Source organism: Marmota marmota, unplaced genomic scaffold (genome assembly GCF_001458135.2).
Source record: "Marmota marmota marmota unplaced genomic scaffold, marMar, whole genome shotgun sequence".
NCBI lineage: Eukaryota > Metazoa > Chordata > Mammalia > Rodentia > Sciuridae > Marmota > Marmota marmota.
Genome location: NW_025999998.1, coordinates 5,279,822 through 5,299,262, shown reverse-complemented (window position 1 = coordinate 5,299,262; position 19,441 = coordinate 5,279,822). Strand labels below are relative to the sequence as shown.

At 34.9% G+C, this 19,441-nt stretch overlaps 2 protein-coding genes across 6 annotated transcripts in view; one reads left to right on the top strand and one right to left on the bottom strand.

The window, feature by feature from the left end:
- The window catches only part of Ric1 (RIC1 homolog, RAB6A GEF complex partner 1), a 91,769-nt gene extending 79,246 nt beyond the window's left edge, over positions 1 to 12,523 (top strand). For all 5 annotated transcript variants that reach the window (XM_015492828.2, XM_048806806.1, XM_048806808.1 and 2 more), the window contains 5 exons: positions 788 to 1,074; positions 1,876 to 2,067; positions 3,900 to 4,077; positions 4,228 to 4,416; positions 5,542 to 12,523. In XM_015492828.2, coding sequence (XP_015348314.2) covers positions 788 to 1,074; positions 1,876 to 2,067; positions 3,900 to 4,077; positions 4,228 to 4,416; positions 5,542 to 5,830 — 1,135 coding nt within the window. In that variant the 3' untranslated portion in view covers positions 5,831 to 12,523. The remainder of the gene's footprint in view (positions 1 to 787; positions 1,075 to 1,875; positions 2,068 to 3,899; positions 4,078 to 4,227; positions 4,417 to 5,541) is intronic.
- Positions 11,230 to 19,441, bottom strand: part of Ermp1 (endoplasmic reticulum metallopeptidase 1) — a 59,153-nt gene continuing 50,941 nt past the window's right edge. The window contains exons 15-16 of the mRNA XM_015492861.2: positions 13,921 to 14,084; positions 11,230 to 13,837 (exon numbers count right to left, since the gene is read on the bottom strand). Of these exons, the coding sequence (XP_015348347.2) occupies positions 13,673 to 13,837; positions 13,921 to 14,084 (329 nt within the window). The 3' untranslated portion in view covers positions 11,230 to 13,672. The remainder of the gene's footprint in view (positions 13,838 to 13,920; positions 14,085 to 19,441) is intronic.

The window sequence follows — 19,441 nt, the reverse complement described above, 5'->3', positions numbered from 1 at the left end:
TTCATCTTGGTTCCAAGTTTTATCATTCCCAATTATGCCAATTCCGTTGTTATTTAAACAGAAAGATTGAACACTTTGATCATGGCATTTTATTGCTCTTTTATCACTGGCCATAAATCTCCCCACCAACACACACAATTGTGGACTATATACAAGTAAAATATAGCCATGGAGGGCTATAAACAATTGGCAGGAAAATAGTATCTTTTCAGCCGAACCCTGAATTTAAATATTGGTTAATAACATATCAAGTGCTCATTATGTGCTGTTCTAAACATTTACATACATCAATCTTAATCCTTAAAACAGCTCCATAAGGGTTGGTACTCACTGTACAGATGAAGAAAGAGGCTCAAAAAAACAAACATAGTTATAATCACATAACAAATCAGTGTGTTGATTTGCTATGTAATTATAACACATAACAAATCAGAGTGAAGATCTGAATCCAGACAGTCCTACTGCAGAGACTGGGTTCTTTACTGATCCACTGTACTGCTTCTCAGTGACAGCATTTATTTATTGCTTTTTTCCTTCAACCACTCACTATTGCTTCCTGGTTCTGTTTCTTCTAGTCCATATATTCATTCCACATATCAGTCTTAAGAACCTACTGTGCTCCAAGTTTTCAACAGGTCATGGTATATCATCACATCTTCTTCCTCTTCAGTCAAATAATAAATAGATCACTAACCTTCTTGTCAGTTTTATCAATGCTACTGCATAAAATTATGTGAAGTCCTCCAATAAAGATTGTTTTATAGCTTTCTTCTGTTACCACTTATAGATGGAGCAAAGACAGTGAATGTGCTGAGAACATGTATATTGACATGATGCTCTGGAGACATGCTCGGCGTCTCTTAGAAGATGTGCGGTTAAAGGACCTTGGCTGCTTTGCTGCCCAGCTAGGCTTTGAACTAATTAGCTGGCTCTGCAAAGAACGTACCCGAGCTGCCCGGGTAGACAACTTTGTGATAGCCCTCAAGAGACTCCACAAAGATTTCCTGTGGCCACTTCCCATCATCCCTGCCTCTTCTATCAGTTCTCCTTTCAAAAATGGAAAATATCGTACAGGTAACGTAGACTTCTTGCCACTTTTATAAGGAGAATTTTATTTTACTCTAAGTAGCTGACATTCATGGAAGTCTTCATTTCACCCTCAAGCAAATAAAAGCCAACTTTCATTTTGAGTTAACATTCACCATTTGGCCAAGGATATAAATAAAGGAGAATCTATATCTCTGTGTCTTTTGACCTTTAAGTCTAATTCATAAATCTAACCATTATCTTAAACTATAAACAAGTTGAGAACTGGCTGAATGTAAAAGCTACCACACTTACCTTATTGTGGGAAGGAATTTTGGAACTGATTAGTCATGGACCTCAAGATAAGGTAATTTATGATTTACCTCATGGAACTCATTCCAGAAAAATAGTAAAAATGCATCTTTGACATCTTGGGTCACATTCTGCACTAGAAGACTAAGTAAAACTATATATTTGAGTGAAATAAAAATTTAAATATAATTTTTTTTAGTTTAAGTCATTTTAGGAGGACTGTTAAACAAAAACTTTTATGGTATTTGGAAACTTCGTGTCACCTTACGAACCAAGGCAAGAACCTTAGAACTTTCTCATAGACCTTAGAACATACCATAGATATGACTTAAATGTTTTATATGGTCACTCTCTTTTGTTATAATTCCATATTTTTAGTTGAATGAATGAAACAATGTAGGATAGTAATTGACTTTGCATTGCTTAATATTGAGGAGCAGGTGGGGGAAGGTAGAAGAACTGAATTGGAAATGACAGTGGGTAAATCTTTGAGGATTCTCCCACCTCCATCTCTTTGTTTTTGTACCTACCCCACAGTGGGAGAGCAGCTGTTAAAGTCTCAATCAGCTGACCCTTTTATGAACCTTGAGATGGATGCTGGTATCTCTAATATTCAACGAAGTCAGAGCTGGCTCAGCAACATTGGCCCCACCCATCATGAGATAGACGCAGCTTCATCCCATGGACCACAAATGCAAGATGCTTTCTTGTTACCTTTATCTAATAAAGGTAAATGTCATTTTAAGTCCTACTTCTTCTTCAGTTTCTTTGGAAAGAAGTATGTGTGCTGTAGCATTTCAGAGAGATACCGTCACTCTTTTTTCAGTATCCTAAAGGAGTAGTCAGTAGTGTCTGCTGGAGAGGTGGACAGGAACTTGATTGTATTTTGCCTTATTTTAGATAAATGTAAGTAGGTAAAAATCTCAGTACAGATCAGCACTAATAGATGAATCTTTGCAATAAGATAAAGAAACATTTACTTTTAACCCCAAGTAAGCAAAATGTTATCTCCATAAGAATTCCATTTTTATTATAAGTAGACTTGTGTCACACACGCAAAAAAAAAAAAAAAGCTATTATCTTTTTTTTTTTTTTTAATTTCATCAACAAACTCCTGTGGGAATTTGTTCTGTATGTAAGTTCCTCATAATATCCTTGATTTTGCCTCTTAGCCTTCAGAACATTTGTTTACTGGCTGGATATTTAACAAAAACATACACCAACCTCTGCTCTGCAGTAATGGGTAAAATACAGAGGTTTTTAAGCAATTTATTTTGGCAAAGGGTTATAAAATACAGGAGTTTAAACAGTAATTGGTTTGATATTTCTTGTTTTCTTTTTACAATCATTTTGATGACTAGGCATTCACCTAATGTTTGGATACCTGAGCTGCCACATGAGGAGGCTTATAACAACCATTAATTAAAATTGTAAAATACACATAAAATTTATCATCTTAACCATTTTTAAGCATACAGTTCAGTAGTGTTGATTACTTCTATCCACACTGTTGTGCAGTCACTCTCCATAGTACTTTTTGTCTTGCAAAATTGTAAACTCTTAATATTAACTCCCAATTCCTCCCTCCAGTGATAGCCACTGGCAACCTAATTCTATTTAGTTTCTATGAATTTGACTACTCTGGGTACTTTATATATGCTGTAGCATGTATCAGAATTTCCTTTCTTTTAAAATCTAAATAATATCCCACTGTATGTATGAACCATTTTGTTTGTCCATTCATCTATGGAGGGACACTTGGATTGATTGCTTCCCCCTTTTGGCTATTGTGAATAATGCTGCTGTGAATGTAGGTGTACAAATCTCTCTTCGAGATTTGGCTTTCAAGTCTTTGGAGTAAATACTCAGAAATGGGATGACTGAAACATAGTAATGCTATTTGTAACTTTTTAAGGAATCACTATAGTTTTCCATAGCAACTAGACCTTTTTACATTCCCACCAAGTATTAAGAGTTCCAATTTGTCCACATCCTCACCAACACTTATTTTCTGAGGTTTTTGTTGTTTTGTTTTTTAAGTATTATGATTCGCAGCTGTTTCATAAATGTTACAAATTTTTAGTTTTTAATGAAGATCCAAATAAGATTCAAACACTGTGATTGTTTTTAATTTTTAAGTGGTTATCCCCCACCTCTTGCAATTTATTCATTGAGGAATGTTGCTTCTGTGGATTTATTCATGAAATGAATTTTGCTGATTGCATCTTCATGGTTTGGTTTAAACCAAAATAGTTTCCGCTATTTCCTGTAAATAAATAGTTGAACCTAAAGACTTGATCAAATTTGAGCTAGAGGCTTTTGGGGAACAAGGAAGACTACTTCCTAGTGGTAGTATGTCTTTCTGTTCCAAGCTTTATTGCTCCACTGATTTTTTTTTAATATTTATTATTGTTCATATGACATGGCTATTTTAGTAGTAGATTTCATGTTTTGGTTTCAAAATCTTAAGGGAGAAATCAACATCTGAGAAACAGCTAATATTTAAAGGAAAACATTTTCTAAACTAAACTGATTTATAACTTTGGGAAATTCTCCATCAGGTGATGAATGCAGCATTGGTTCAGCCACAGACTTAACTGAAAGTAGCTCCATGGTGGATGGGGACTGGACAATGGTGGATGAAAATTTCTCTACACTCAGTTTGACTCAATCTGAGCTAGAACATATCTCCATGGAGCTGGCAAGTAAAGGCCCTCACAAATCCCAAGTCCAGCTTAGGTGAGTTTCTCAGCTATTTGAAAGTACAGAAAGCTTACTCGGGGTATTTGTATAAATGGAGTACTGAAGCCACTTTTCTAATAATCATTGCCTTCTCTACAGTTGAAGATCCTTTTTAGCATAAATATTTTGCTTCTGCTTCATTTATAGGTATTTGCTACACATTTTCATGGAGGCAGGATGTCTGGACTGGTGCATTGTAATAGGCTTGATTCTTAGAGAATCCTCAATAATCAATCAGATTTTAGTTATTGCACAGTCTTCAGAGGTAGATGGAGAAATGTTACAGAACATAAAGACAGGGCTGCATGCGGTGGACCGATGGGCCTCTACAGATTGGTAAGTGCTGGTGTCCATAGGCTTCTTGTATTCCTTTGGTGACCTTTGGTAATGTGTTCTTTCACATTAAGGCTTAGTTGTAGTTTGAACATTTATTTTTTTATTTTTTCAGGCTAGTAGGATAAAAATGCTTATATATTTTTGTTTTCATTGTTGTTTATTGTACTGGATGTTGAACCCAAAGGTGCTTTACCACTAAGCCACATCCCCAGCTCTTTTTATTTTTTACTTTGAGACAGGGCCTTGCTAAGTTGCTTAGGGCCCCCCTAAGTTGCTTTGTACTTGCAGCCCTCCTGTCTCAGTCTCCTGAGTTGCTGGGATTGCAGGTGTATGCTATCATTTACTTACATTTATTTTTATGTGGTGCTAAGGAGCGAACCCAGGGCCTTGCACATGGGAGGCAAGCGCTCAACCGCTGAGCCACAACCCCAGCCCCATCTCTCATGTTCACTTTTTTTTTAATATTTATTTTTAAATTATAGTTGAACACAATACCTTTATTTTATTTATTTATTTTTAGGTGGTACTGAGGAGCAATCCCAGGGCCTTGCACGTGCGAGGCAAGTGCTCTACCACTAACCCACAACCCCAGCCCCTCTCATGTTCGTTTTTAAGGATACTTTCTTTAATAATCATTCTATACCCAACCATTTTGTTAATGTAATGGTTGGATTAAAAGACAAAAACTTACAGTTGTGTTGATTTTAAACTAATAGGAGTAGATCAGAGTTCAGAACCTTGAACTTTGCCACCAGTTATATATGAATTTGGTTCTATTTATTTCCCTTATTTAGATCCAGTTTTCCTATTTGCCAAACACTATGTTCTCTAAAGGTAATTTTTTAAATCTAAAGTGGTAGTATGGTCCTTCAACTATAAAAGTATTTTTAGTTGTAAAATGGCCTTAAATGTCAGTCCTTGCTCCTACTGCTCAGGAATGTAAGACTCAGCCTATGCTATGTACAGCTCCCTCTGTGGTGCTAGGCAAGGCACTCAAGAAGCCTTCTTTTCCCTCATAATCTTTTATTTTCCTTATTGTATCAATATTTAATAGTTCACCCATAACGATTTACCAAGTCTTTTGAAATATGGCAGATGAGAAATAGTGTTTTTCTCTCTACTTAGCCCTGGATATAAGCCATTTTTAAACATCATTAAGCCGCAACTGCAGAAGCTCAGTGAGATAACAGAAGAGCAAATCCAGCCTGATGCCTTCCAGCCAATTGCTGTGGGTAAGACTCCTGAACAGACCAGTCCCCGGGCAGAGGAGAGCAGAGCCTCCTCCAGCCATGGAATCATCCCCCAAAGTGAAGTTGGTGTTAGTAGTATGGTCAGCAGGAAAGAAGAGGACACAACCCGAGCACAGGAGGAAGAACCATTTCAGGATGGGACTTATGACTGTTCTGTGTCCTAACAACATAGAGGTAACATCATGACAGGCAGTATTAATTAGCAGCAGTGTGCAACCATGAGTACATTGTGACCTAGTTGAATTATTTAACAGGGGAAAGAACTCAGCTCAGAGACTATGGTTAAGTATTATCAGATTTTAATGAACTCTTTCTCTAAGAAATATCTTTGACTCCATAAAAATGTGATATCAAATAAAGTATCTTTCATAAAAATTTTTAAGCTGCAGTGGAAAGTAATAAAAGAGTATTGTACAGATGTACATGAGAATATTTTGATTTTATTCAAAGGTTGGGGCCTCTTAAACTATGGGATTGTTTTGCTCCAGATAAGCATACTTTTTCAGTACTTACAGCCTCTATGTTTTCTGGTTCTGCATGTGTAGAATGCTTTTTAAAAAAATAAATGCTGAGGTGCTTGCTGTAGCTCATTGGGTTCTTGAGCTGCCTGTTTGCTTCCTTGAGTACAGCCTGCTGGACTCCCTAATTGGTCCTTTTGAGTAGAGGGCCTCCCCTTGCACAATATGTGCCAGTGTGATGGAAACATTCTTTGGCTTTACTAGCCTGTTAAATCGCATCCTCGAATTGGTGGAAGATATTTATCTGGGAGTTAATGTGCCTGCTTCAGCAAGCTTGATTAATGTGGGCAGAGGTGTGAGGGGTTCTTATCAATTATGTTGATACCACTAAACTATTTTGTATCAAAGAACTGTATCTTTTTTGTGAATATTCTTATGTAAATATACTCAAAGGCACTATTCATATTTTTTAAGGCTTGTATCATAATTTGTAAGGTTTTATGCTGGATTCTGCATGACTATAGGTAGATACTCTTGGAACAAAAACTGGGCTTGCTCTTCTTCCAAGAAATAAGCAGTCTTCATAAAGGAATACAGATTTATTGGCTCAGTCATCAAGAAACAGCAATGGTCCCATTGATCATGAAGTATAACAGGTTTCGTGCAAATTAATGTAGTTTCTTATTTATTGCTTTTTTGTAAATTGAATAAAAATAGGCTTTTATGTAAATAGATTGCTGAATCCTGTATTATCACGGCTACTAAAAATTAGTATGTAAATAATGCATTCTTCATTGTAAACTTTAAAAAGATTTTATGTGTTTCTAGATATGACTTAAATTTTAGGTTTTTTCACATTATGAAAACAAAACTGCATACTCCTTAGCTGCTTCAGACTAAACACATATCCACTGTAATTGTAATTACTTAATAACAGTATTAATTTAGATAGCTTGTTTGTACTGTGCAATTTGAACAAGGAATGCAGTGTTATTTTTTATGAAAACTTGTTTATTTTTATAATAACAATGTATTTGATGTGGACCAAATTCGTACCACTATGTAAAAAAAACCTCTTTCTCACAGTACAGTTATAATTTAGAAATAAAACTTGGTCCTCTGTCCTTGTTTTTAAAAAGTAAATAGTTATCTTAGCTGAATTTCCTTTTAAGGGAAACTCAAAATCATTTTAAAATTGCTTATTTCAAAATTCACCAACCATTTAAAATTATTGTTTGGTAATTTACTATCATTTACTTTTTACAAGTGCAATAATTTCACATAATAAAATTCCTGAATAGGTGGAGAGTGTGACAATTGGTACCTGGTCCTTCTGGTGCTATTTTTATTTAAGTCTTTGTTTCAAACCGTCTTTCCTCTGAACCTTTTGATAGAATATGTTTTTGTGTGAGTACATGCAGCACACCAGGAAACTAAACTGAAATTTCTTCAGTCCTATTCCATTAGGGAGAAGAACCAGCATCTTTTGTGTTTGGTGTGAACAGTCAATCAATAAAAATGATTTACCATTATGAACAGCTGTGATCTTTTCAAATATTCTAAATAAAACTGTGCTGAGTTCATCTCATTCTGGAAAGCAGAGCACCAATCTGTTAATGTTATTTCCATAGTTGAGACTGTAAATGAGTCTTTTCTAATATAAAATATTCACTTTTCAGTTAATACAAATAGGAAGCCCAAGGGCAAAAAAAAAAAATGGCTAGTTTATCGAAATTTTCTGTTTGGTGTATAACCACTTAATTCTTTTTAAAAACTCTTATTTTATTTTGCTGTATTGTTTGATTTATGTATATCAACTGTTTAAGCCATAGTTTTAACCAGTGAATTTAAATATTTGGTATAATGATTTGAAAGGTTACTGGATACAATTAAGTTATTTGCTGATACCAAAACAAGAACTCACTGGGGGATAGAGTCAACCTTCGCTTGTAATTAAAGCTGCTACTTCTGTAATGTGTATTTTTTACTTGGCAAAGGGCAATAAAACTATTACACAAACTTCTGTTTATTTATCATCTCAGGTTACAGCAAAAAGTATATATATACATTAAAACAACAAAAATATTCTTTTGATCCAGGTGTGGTGGCACAAATCTGTAGTCCCAACTACTGGGCAGATTAAGATGGGACAGTCACTTGAGCCCAGGTGTTCAAGATCAGCCTTGGCAACATACCAATACCCTGTCTCAAAAAAACTTCTTATTTTTACAATTTTACCTGGAGTTTTTCCTTATGAAATACCTGTAAATTCAGGCAGATATATTTAGAATATTCATATGTAGATGTAGAGCTGGCAGCATCCTAAATGCCAGACAACAGAATGTTAGAACAACAGTTAATATAACATGGAAAATGTTCAAAATATAATAAATGATAGAAAATTATGCCATATGACCTCCATCAAGCAAGCAATTTTATATTGAAGTGTACAGGAGACTGAGCATATTTCTCTAATATGGGGGATTAAAAATTACTTTGACTTTCCCATTTTTCTGCATTCCTAAATCTGCTGTTGCTATGAATTTGTTTATTCTGGACATTTCATGATCATATAAAACATGGACTTTATATCTGACATCCTTTACTTGTGTATCCTTTACTAAGGTACTATTTCATTGTATCAATGTAATTAATTCATCAATTCAGCAGTTGAGGGTTTATTTGGGTTTTTTTCTTCTTTGGGGCTATTATAAATATGAACATTCAGATACTGTAAATTCCCCCCCCTTAACTGTTTTACTGAGTCTTCAGTTACCATCAGTCAACTAGACTGAGGTCCAAAAATATTAAATGAAAAATTAAAAGAAATAGTTTTAAATAACATATTATTATAATTGTTCTGGCAGTTATTAATATCTTACTGTGCCCAATTTATAAATTAAAATTAGTCATGGGTGTGTATGTATAGAAAAAACATGGTATAAATCAGGTACCATTATAATTTCAGGAATCCACTGCGTAGGGATCTTGGAAGGTATTCCCATGGATAACAAGGGACTGACAGTGGAACTGTGGGTCATATGATAATTGTTTAATTTTTTGTTGTTTTTGGAGTACCTGCACTAACATTCCCACTACCAGTGGATGGAGGTGCCAGTCTCTACAACAAAAACTTGTCGTCTACCTTTTTGGTCAAAGCCATTGAAGTTGTAAATGAAATGGGTATGTCAGTATAATTTATATTTTAACTTACTATTTATTGATTACATCTTTTCATATATCATTGAATTGCAAGAGTTTTTTCTATATTTTGAATACTAGGCCCTTACCTGATAAGTGATTTGCAAGAATTTCCTAATTCTGTCTTTTTTCCATTCACAGTGGAAACAATTTCCCTAATTCAAATTACATTTATTTATGTTTTCCTATCTATAAAAATTTTATAATTTTAGCTTATACAGTTAGATTTCTGAACCATTTTTAGTTAACTATTGCAAATGGATATTCAGTTGAGCATCATTTATTGAAGAGATTTTTTTTTCCTCAGTGAATTGCCAAAAATCAATTGACTCTAAATGTCTAGGTTTATTTCTAGACTCTCAATTAACAGTCATCTGTATGTTACAATGATCTCAGTGTTTACAGTAACGTGCTGTCTTTCTTGACTGTTCTTGCTTTCTAGGAAATTTTGAAAGTGTGAGTCCTAACTTCATTTTTTTTTTTTTTTAAGCCATTTCAGCTATTCTGGGTCCTTTGAAGTCCCATATGAATTTTAGGATCAACTTGTTATTTCTTCACTAAACAAAAAGTCAGCTGATTGATGATAGGTGTTATATTCAATCTACAAATCAGTTTTAGGAATGCTGGTCTTTAATTTCTTTTAGCAATGCTCTTTGTAGTTTTCAGTTTAAAGGGTTTGTGCTTTTGTTAACATATTCCTAAGGATTTTGTTCTTCATATTCTTGTAAATGAAATTCATTTTTGTTTTGTTTGTATAGAAATTGATATTGAGGTCAGTAATGGTGTATTATCCAATAACTGTAAGGTTGTTGTTCCACGAGTGTGTGTATGTATGTAGATTCCTTAGATAGATTTCTATATAGATTGTGTCATTTGCAGCTAGTTTGAACTGGACCTTTTCAATCTGGATGCCTTTCTTTCCCTTGCCAAATAGCCATAGTTAAAGCCATCAGGACAACAGTGAATAACAATGGCAACAATGGAAATCTTGTCTTCCTCCTGATCTCACAGGAAAGATTTCAGTCTCTCATCATTAACTATCATGTTAGCTGCAGGTTTTTTATAGCTGACTTTACCAGGTTGAGTTGCCTCCTAAGTTTGTTGGGAATTTTTTTATCACTGGCAGGATTTTGTATTTATAAACACTTTTGCATCTACTGAGATGATCATGTGTGTTTTGCCCTTTTTTAGATTTGATTTTTGAACGTTAACCCAACCTTGCATTCCTACTTGGTCATGGTGTAGAGCCAAATTAGATAAAAAGAAATTTTTTGCAAATCAAATATGGAAGTAGTAATTTCAAAAAAAAATTGATGTACTTCAAAATTCCATAAATATTTCAACTAAACAGATACAAGGCACAAGTACATCTTGAGTTTATTTGCCCTAAAAGAAAGGGAAGTATATTAAGAAATTGTCTGGCCATTTCACCTTGAAAGAATTCACTCAGAAAACCTGAATAGAGATCTTTGAATCAGAAGTGTGTGCTCTGTTTTGGTGAATGGTGCTGCCCTTCCCTTGGCTGGAGATTAAACGGTGTGTTACTACTGTCACTGAGAAGTAATTTCTTCCCTCTCTCCTAGCCCTACCTCCCCATCATCATTCATTATTAGCCCTTTGATGATTTAAAACTCCTAAATATGCTACAATTCAACATTTACTAAACAATTTCATTTAAGTTCTATAAAATTCAGATGCATGAACTTCATTCCAAGGTATAAAGATTTCACCTGAAATAATCTGAGTTATTTGCTCATTTCATTCATTGAAATAGCAATTATACCCATATAAGCCATATATGTCTTTAGCATTAATTAAAAGCTACATAAAACATGAAATAACCAAAATATGGGGATAAAGTAAGCAATTAACAAAGTTTTTTCTATTAAGAAGATACTAACCAGTATGTTAAAAAGTTTATTTCAGTAACATTGTAAGGCAACAATTAATCCTCAACAAGTCAGCAAACCAGCAAAAAAAATAGACAGAAACAATCACTCTTCCAAAAGCTTCCTGAGTCAGCAGGCTAGCTTGTGCACCCCACCCTACCCCACCCCAACCCTTGGTGGTAACATCTTAAAGTATCCTACCTTGTTTAATTTCATCTGCTAAACTGGGGAAACAAATACCATGCAACAATCATTCTTAGGTCACATAAGAACTACTTTGAAATCAATTCTTCACACTTTCCCTGAATGTTACAATACTATGCTACTTTTAAGTTCTGTAGAAAATGCTTCAGTTAGAGTTTAAAAAACCCTTTTAGAAATGTTATTCAAATGATCAGATAAAAGCAGGGGTGGAACTAACAGGTTTATTAGTCCCAGAAGTTGCTAACATGATACATTATGTTTACTAACAGGACTGAACACGAATTACTTGACCATTTCTGGCATTTAAACAACCTCCCAGATTATTAAGCAGGCAGTAAGAGTAAGTGAGCATCTTGTTATGGGCTTTGCACAATATAAAAGCTTCATAATGCTAAATAAAACAATTGTTTGCCTAGAGAAACAACCCCAAGGCAAACCATGATTATTACTGAAAGGAGAAACAGTAGCCTTCCCCATAGTGGGGGCGGGGGAATCACAGAGAACAGATTTTTCATAGTGTTCTCAACATGGTGTTTTACTTTTTTCTATAAATAATCTCTAATAATCTATTTCAGATTAACCACAGGGTCAGAATATATGCTTAATTTTGAAATTCATAGAGAAACTATCATTGTGTTACTTTTTCTCTGAACGATGATTCTATACAAGCTATAAGTCCTGCAAACCTTATGTACTACTAGGCATATGCAGCAGGAGCCAGACACTTCAAGCACTTGAGTCTGATAAAATGATTTTTACTAACTCCAGGAAAAGCAATGACTCCAGTGTTAATGCATGTGAAAGCTCTGGCCAAAGCCCTGCTACCTACATGGGCACGGTTTTTAGGAAGTTATAAATTAGGCAATATGAGGAGCATGATTTAAGAGAGCACATTGTACACATCACACAAGCAATTTCAAGAAAGTTCTCTCTTGTGATGCACACTTAGTATGTTCTTGCTATGCAGACAGATCTCAGGGCCACTTTTCAAGAAGCATTCCTCTTGTTCCTGCATCACCTGAGAATTTTTTTTTTCTATGGTTTTCAACTGGTTTTGGCCTGTGCTTACTAACACAGAATTTGTCTAACTTATTACGTCTTAATGGGAAAAAAAAAAAAAACTTTAGTGCTATTTACCAATGATCTCACCACACTCTATTGCTGCTTTGTTATACCTCACAAGCTAGACACCCCCCATCCATCTTCAAAATGAAAAACACCTTTAAGGCCTAGTGCTGCCGTGATACAGGATTTGAACACTAACAGTTCTAGTAGTCTCAGTCCCATGTAAGCCACAACTTCAAGTCTCAGGAAAGCCTGTCTCATAGGACAGTAAGTTATCAGGAAATTATGCAACTGGATAGAAAACAAAAAAGGACCCAGTGTATCGATAAAATCATCCTAAAGGATTAACCTTGTATAACAAAAGACTCCTACAAAACAGAATATTTGTAAAATACCCACCATTCCCTATCCTCCCCACAGCTTGCACCCCAGAATAGCCACATTGGCAACTCGGTGCTCTGAGGAAGGATATTCAGGCTGTATACTTCCACAATTTTTCTGAACCAAAAGAACCATAAAAACCCAGAGGGAAATACAGCTGAGCAAATGTTCCCCTTCTCAATCTGCTAAGATGGAGGCAGAGAACACGTTTCAGAGGACAATAGGAAACCACCTCAGGAAAGTAGCATGGCAACAGCTCTGACTATTTGGCCAACTCTGCACAGTGCTCCACTTTTACACAAAGCACACTCTAGAGGCTGTCTGAAGAAATACAATACTTAGGGCTTCCAGAGTCCCACCCTTCTTCCACAGTCCTTATGGGAGTCATTACCATAGTGAACGGTATTTTTACCCACCTCTACTAATAAAACAAATGATCTTGGGTTTTAAGTAGAAATGACTTTTATCTTGTTAATGGTCTGAGAGTCTAAATTTTGTTGATCCTAGAGAGGCAGCTATTGGAACTGGTTTGTTGGCTCTTGTCCTTAAGGTCATAAAAAATGACATTATGTGTGTAATGGTAATACCCACATGTGATTAAGTACCAGAAAATGGCATTTTCGAGTGTCAAAAAGGTGACACTTCACAATCCCAATTTAACCCATACAGTGGCTGGTCCTAAAGAGTGTTAACCCAAAAAGCTTTTTGAACATATGCTCATTAAAATTCATTGACTTACGTTACAAATATCCATGTAACTGTCACATGAGTATCCCTTGGGCACGTACTTAAGAGCTTATCCACAAGATTAAAACACAAAGAGACTGTAGGTGCACACCCAAGCAGAGGGAAATGTCCAATCTGGGAATTTCTCCTTCAGAGTATCTAACTGAGAGGATCTCTTGTCTTCCCCAGATAAATAGTGGGCAGCAATGGCTACAGTAACCATTCCTTCAGGCTGTTCTTCTATGACCTGCCGGAGATAATCAGTTAGTTCTCTGAAGCCAGATAACTGAATTCAAGGTTTTTGTTAAATATCACATGGAAAATTCCCACCTGCACTTCTATCCAGAACTGCCATGCAGAGGCTTGGAGTCCATGGGAATAAAATACAAAATAGTCACCTCCTTTGCTTGTGACTGGGGTACCATTACCAAGAGACCACTGGAAAAGTGTTGACCCTTTGTGGGGTCGAACGTAGAATGACATATGGCTTGGTCCTATAAGAGAAGAGGAAGAAAGAACAGTTACATCTTTAAAAAAACATCAAGAAAAGGCAATAAACCCACCTCCCAAACTATACTATGAAGGTGCGTGCCTTGTATCACTTTAAATGTATTCACTACAGACCTAATGGAGGCCTACCAGTTTGGATATTTGATGCATTATCCAACAAGGTTAAGCAATGAAGCACAGCAGAAAGAGCAAAAAATCTAAACAAGAAAGCCTATGTTAAGTATTGATACTGTCAAGTGCTATATGATATTAGGAATTCATTTAATCTCTTCATCTATGAATTTTTTTGAGAGGATTATATTAGAAAAAGCATGGGAGGGCTGGGGTTGTGCCTCAGCAAGAGAGCACTCGCCTTGCATGTGTGCAGCCCTGGATTCAACCCTCAGCACCACATAAAAATAAATTAATTAATAAATGTATTGTGTCCAACTACAACTAAAAAATAAATACATATAAAAAAAGAAAGCATGGGGAAGTTGGGAAGACTTGAAAGTATTATAAAAGTACTGAGACAATTATGAATCGAGTTGTAATTTCAGAGAGTTGATATTAACACTTTAAAATAGTTGACACTAATTTTTCCCTTTTTGCAGTACAATGAAACAGTTAAATTTTGATAATTTAATTAGCACCAGATACTTCCAAGAAACTAACAACAGTGGTTGTCAAACTAAAAATAAAACTTAAAAAAACCACCCCCTCAGCCAAATTTTAACTTTATTTTCAAATTTGACTGAGGGGGTGGTTTTTTTTTTAACTCAAATTTGAGAAGAATAAATAAATAAACAAATTCACATGCTCCTGCCTGCCTTGTTCCTGCTACAAGTTTTGTGGCAAACAAAGGCAGACCAAGCAAGTCCACCCTAAATCTGAGAATAGCACATGTCCAGTTAAAGCAAAGTTTATGGGGAAGCTACTTAAAGGACACACTATTTGACCTATCAGTTTTCAAAAGCGAAGCTTCTAAGGGAGAAATAAAGCAAAGAAAAAAAGAAAGAAAGGAAAAAGAAACCAGGGGTGGGAGGGTGGAGGTGTAAAGAAACAAAAAGGGCAGATTTATGGTCCAGCAAGACCAAAGCAAAATAGAAACTGGAAGACATAAAACCTATCCACACCAAAACGAATTTAAAAATTTATTTAAAAATCTAAACTTTGCTATACTGACAGAAGAGCAACCCATTGGCTAGGAGTCTTACAAACACCCAATAACCACAAAAGTGAGGAAGAAAAGGACAAACAGGACTATATAGCTATTAGAAAACAAAATGAAAACACACCTCAAAACAACCATTAAGTAAAAGAAAACTAAGCCAACATTCTCAACTAAATGTGGTAACAAGAACATTTTGGATCTATGGGGAAAACAGTACCACGAATCAGAAATTCTAAACCTTAGAAGTGCATATATGCATATACTACAAGGAAAAATTAAAAGAATTGATAGAACTTCCATTTCTTTTCTAAGGTCTAGAAAAAGAAATGGAAGAAAAGGTAGACTAAATTATAACATGCCCAAGGCAAAAGAGACTCCAGATCTAAAGAAAGGTAGCAAAGTACTAAAAAAAGGAAAAGAAAGAAAGGTCAAGAGAGGTAAAGATGGAAGGTAGGTCAAAAGGAAGCAACATTCAATGTATATCACTAAAGAAGAAAAAAGAAACAATGGAACATGGTCAATATTCAAATCGGTAATCCAAGGAAACTTCCCAGAAGTAAAAGACCTGAATCTACACATTACAAAGTCTTACTGGTAACCTTATAATATCAACCTAGAATGAAAAACCTAAAAAGAAAAAAATAGCAAAGCAACCCCCAGGAACTCCAGAGACTTGAGACAAGATTGCAAGTTCAAGACCAGCCTCAACAACTTAATGAGACTCTGTCTCAAAATAAAAAAGAAAGGATTGAGGATGTGACTCAGTGGTAAAGTGCCCCTGGGTTAAATACCCATTAACAAAAGCATCAAATACTTTATAGGGCTAAGAGAATTAGACTGGCATCAAACTGCAAAAACAATATACAAAGCAACAATGAGAAGAATTTTTTAAACAATATTTTAGAGTATGAGCAAAATTTTTATGTCCACCACTTGTCCTTCAAGTATCATGCTATATATAACATCACCAGTTTTAAACAAACACACATAAACATAAACACAGCACTCAAGAGCCCCTAGTTGAGAAGGCAAGAGGATAAGATTCATCCAACAAAGAAAGAACTGCAAAAACTGCAACAAAAGAACTTAGAGTGGGTGTTTTAATATTTCTGAATGCATTGCTAAAACATACTCAAGTGAAGTTGGACAAGACAGATATTACATGTAACACAAATCAGAAGAAAACTGAAGAGGCAAAGAGAAAAATGGAATAAGCAAATTTGGTAGGAGTTAAAATAATACATCATTTAAAAACCAACAGATAGTAAAAGGTCAAATAGGGGCTTAAAACAAAAAAATTTTATAAATGCCAAGTTTTTAATAAGCAAAGAAGACATCATAGAAACAGGTACATGGCAAATAAAATAACATAATTCCATGAAATCATGACAGTAGAAACCAATGCATCAATCAGCTAGAGGCAGAAAAACTGGTATAGAAGAAACAGAACTATATTTGCAGGTGATATGCAGTAGTCAATAAATCCCACCTGAGGTCTATTTTTTTAATGGGCCTCAGGCTAAGAATGGTTTTTACATTTTTAAAAAGCAGTTAACCAGGGCTGGGGTTCTACCTCAGCAGTAGAGTGCTTGCCTTGCAAGCATGCAGGAGGTACTGGGTTCAATCCTTGGCACCACATACAAAAATAAAAACAAAAATAAAGATATTAAAAAAAAAAAAAAGCAGTTAACCAAAGAATTAAAAAAAAAAAATCTGTGACAGATATATATGGCAAAGCCTTAAATATTTACTATGTGGCCCTTTAGAGAACAAAGTTGAATAATCCCTGGTACAACTGAAGAGTATTAAGGGTAAAACTAGCATAAAAATACGTAGTAGGATATAAAACTGACAGAAATAAACTGCCTTCGTACCTACAAAAAAACAACGTAAGAGGATATAATGATAGAGACAGTCCCCAATTACAATACCAATAAAATCTAGATGAGGAAAATTTTAAAACATTCCTGAAAGACATAAAAACAGATCTGAACAAAAGACAAGTCACTCCCAGTCAATGGACAGGGTGATTCAATAACAGTTATCCTATAGTTAATTTATGAATTTATCATGGTACTCCAAGAAATACCAATAAGCAATAAGGAGTTAGACAAATTATTACTAAAGCTCATGTGGGAAAATATAAATAGCATGAAAAATAATGGGGGGGATTACAAATTTAACTCTTCAAATCACAAATTTAAACTTTATAAAGCTTCTATAATTAAAAGTGTGATAAATGGTACACAAATAGATCCATGCAAACACAGATAATTGTTGGCAAAGGCACCAAAGGAACTCAATGGGGAAAGTGTGTTCAACAAATGGTGCTAGGACAACTGAATATCTATAGAGAAAAAAAGCCTTGAACCTACACCTCACACCATACATGAAAATTAAAAGTGGGTCAGAGGCCTATAAAAGCTAAAGCCATAGCTTCTAGGAGAAACAGTCTATTTTCATGACTTCTGGGTAGGCATAGATTTTTTTTTTTTTAAACACAGAAAATCCTGATAAATTAGGCTTCATAAAAATTTAAAATTTCTATACACCAAAAGACAAAATTAAGAGAATGAGTAAGAAAATCTTCACAATGTGTATCTCATGAAGGACTTTATCTAGGAAAATACAGTCTTACAAGTCAACAAGCAACACAATTTTACAAAAATGGGAAAAGACATAAAGAAACAAAGCAAGATATGTGAGTGGCCAATAGTACTTGAAAACATGTGCTACACTATTATCAGAAAAATGCAAGACACACCCCCCACTAGAAATGATAAAATGAAAAAGACCATGGGAAGACTAGAAATTTCATATATTACAAGTTGGGAGTGAAATGTAGAACAATCTTAAAAAACTAAACATGTCTACCTTATGAACTCAGCAATTCTAATATATATTTGTCCAAAAGAAATGGAACACCTATTTCCCACCCCCCCAAAAAACGCTTTATACAAGAATGTTCATAATAGCCTTATTTACATCAACCCCAAACTAGAAACGAATTAATTCAAGTATCTATCAACAGGAGAATAATAAACTATGAGATCTTTGTATGACTACTATTCAGCAACAGAAAGGAAAAAAATACTGATACTCAAATAACATAGCTGAACCTCAAAAGCCTTTGCTTAATGACCTAGACAATTACATACTGGATGATTCCATTTATTTAAAGTTCAAGAACAAGCCAAATAACCTGTGAATGTAAAAATCAAAATATGCATTAGTGAAGTTCAGAGAGACTGGAAACATGCATAAAAGAAACATTCTGGGCAATGGAAATTTCTGTATCTTCATGGGGATGAAGGTTTCATGAGTAAATATATGCTTTTACCAAAACTAATGAAACGAAATAAGATCTTCATATTTCACTGTATGTAAATTAGGTCTTAAAAATACAAACAAAATGAAGGGGAAAGTCATATTTGAAAATACTTTTCAATCATGAATATTCTAGGCATCTTTTTTTTAATTGGTGCCTTTTAGTTATACATAACTAGGCAACTTTCTACCATGTGAGTGGTACTCAATAAAGAAAGTACAGAGCAGAAATTGTGGAACCAACCCAGATGCCCTTCAGTAGATGAATGGATAAAGAAACTCTGGTATATATACACAATGGAATATTATTCAGCATTAAAAATCTAATCATGGCATTTGCAGGCAAATGGATGGAGTTGGAGGATATTATGCTAAGTGAAGTAAGCCAATCCCAAAAACCAAATTCCAAATGTTTTCTCTGATATAAGGATGCTGATCCATAATGGAGATGGTGGGGAGCATGGGAGGAATGGAGAAACTTTAGATAGGGCAAAGAGGAGAGGGCAGGCGGGTAGGAAAGACGGAATGAGATGGACATCATTACCCTAAGTACATGTATGAAGACATGAATGGTGTGACTCTACTTTGTGTACAACCAGAGACATGGAAAATTGTGCTCTACGTGTGTACTATTAATTGAAATGCATTCTGCTATCATATATAACAAATTAGAAAAATTTTTTTAAAAGGGATGTAGTCGAGTGGTAGAGTGCTTGAGTAGCATAAATGAGGCCCTGGGATCAATCACCAGCACTGCAAAACTTAAAAGAAGGTACAGAGTAAACAACTATACAAGTGATCCTAGAAAAACAGAACCAACTGAATGTATGGTGAGTATTTATTTTTTAAATTTTTCTGACA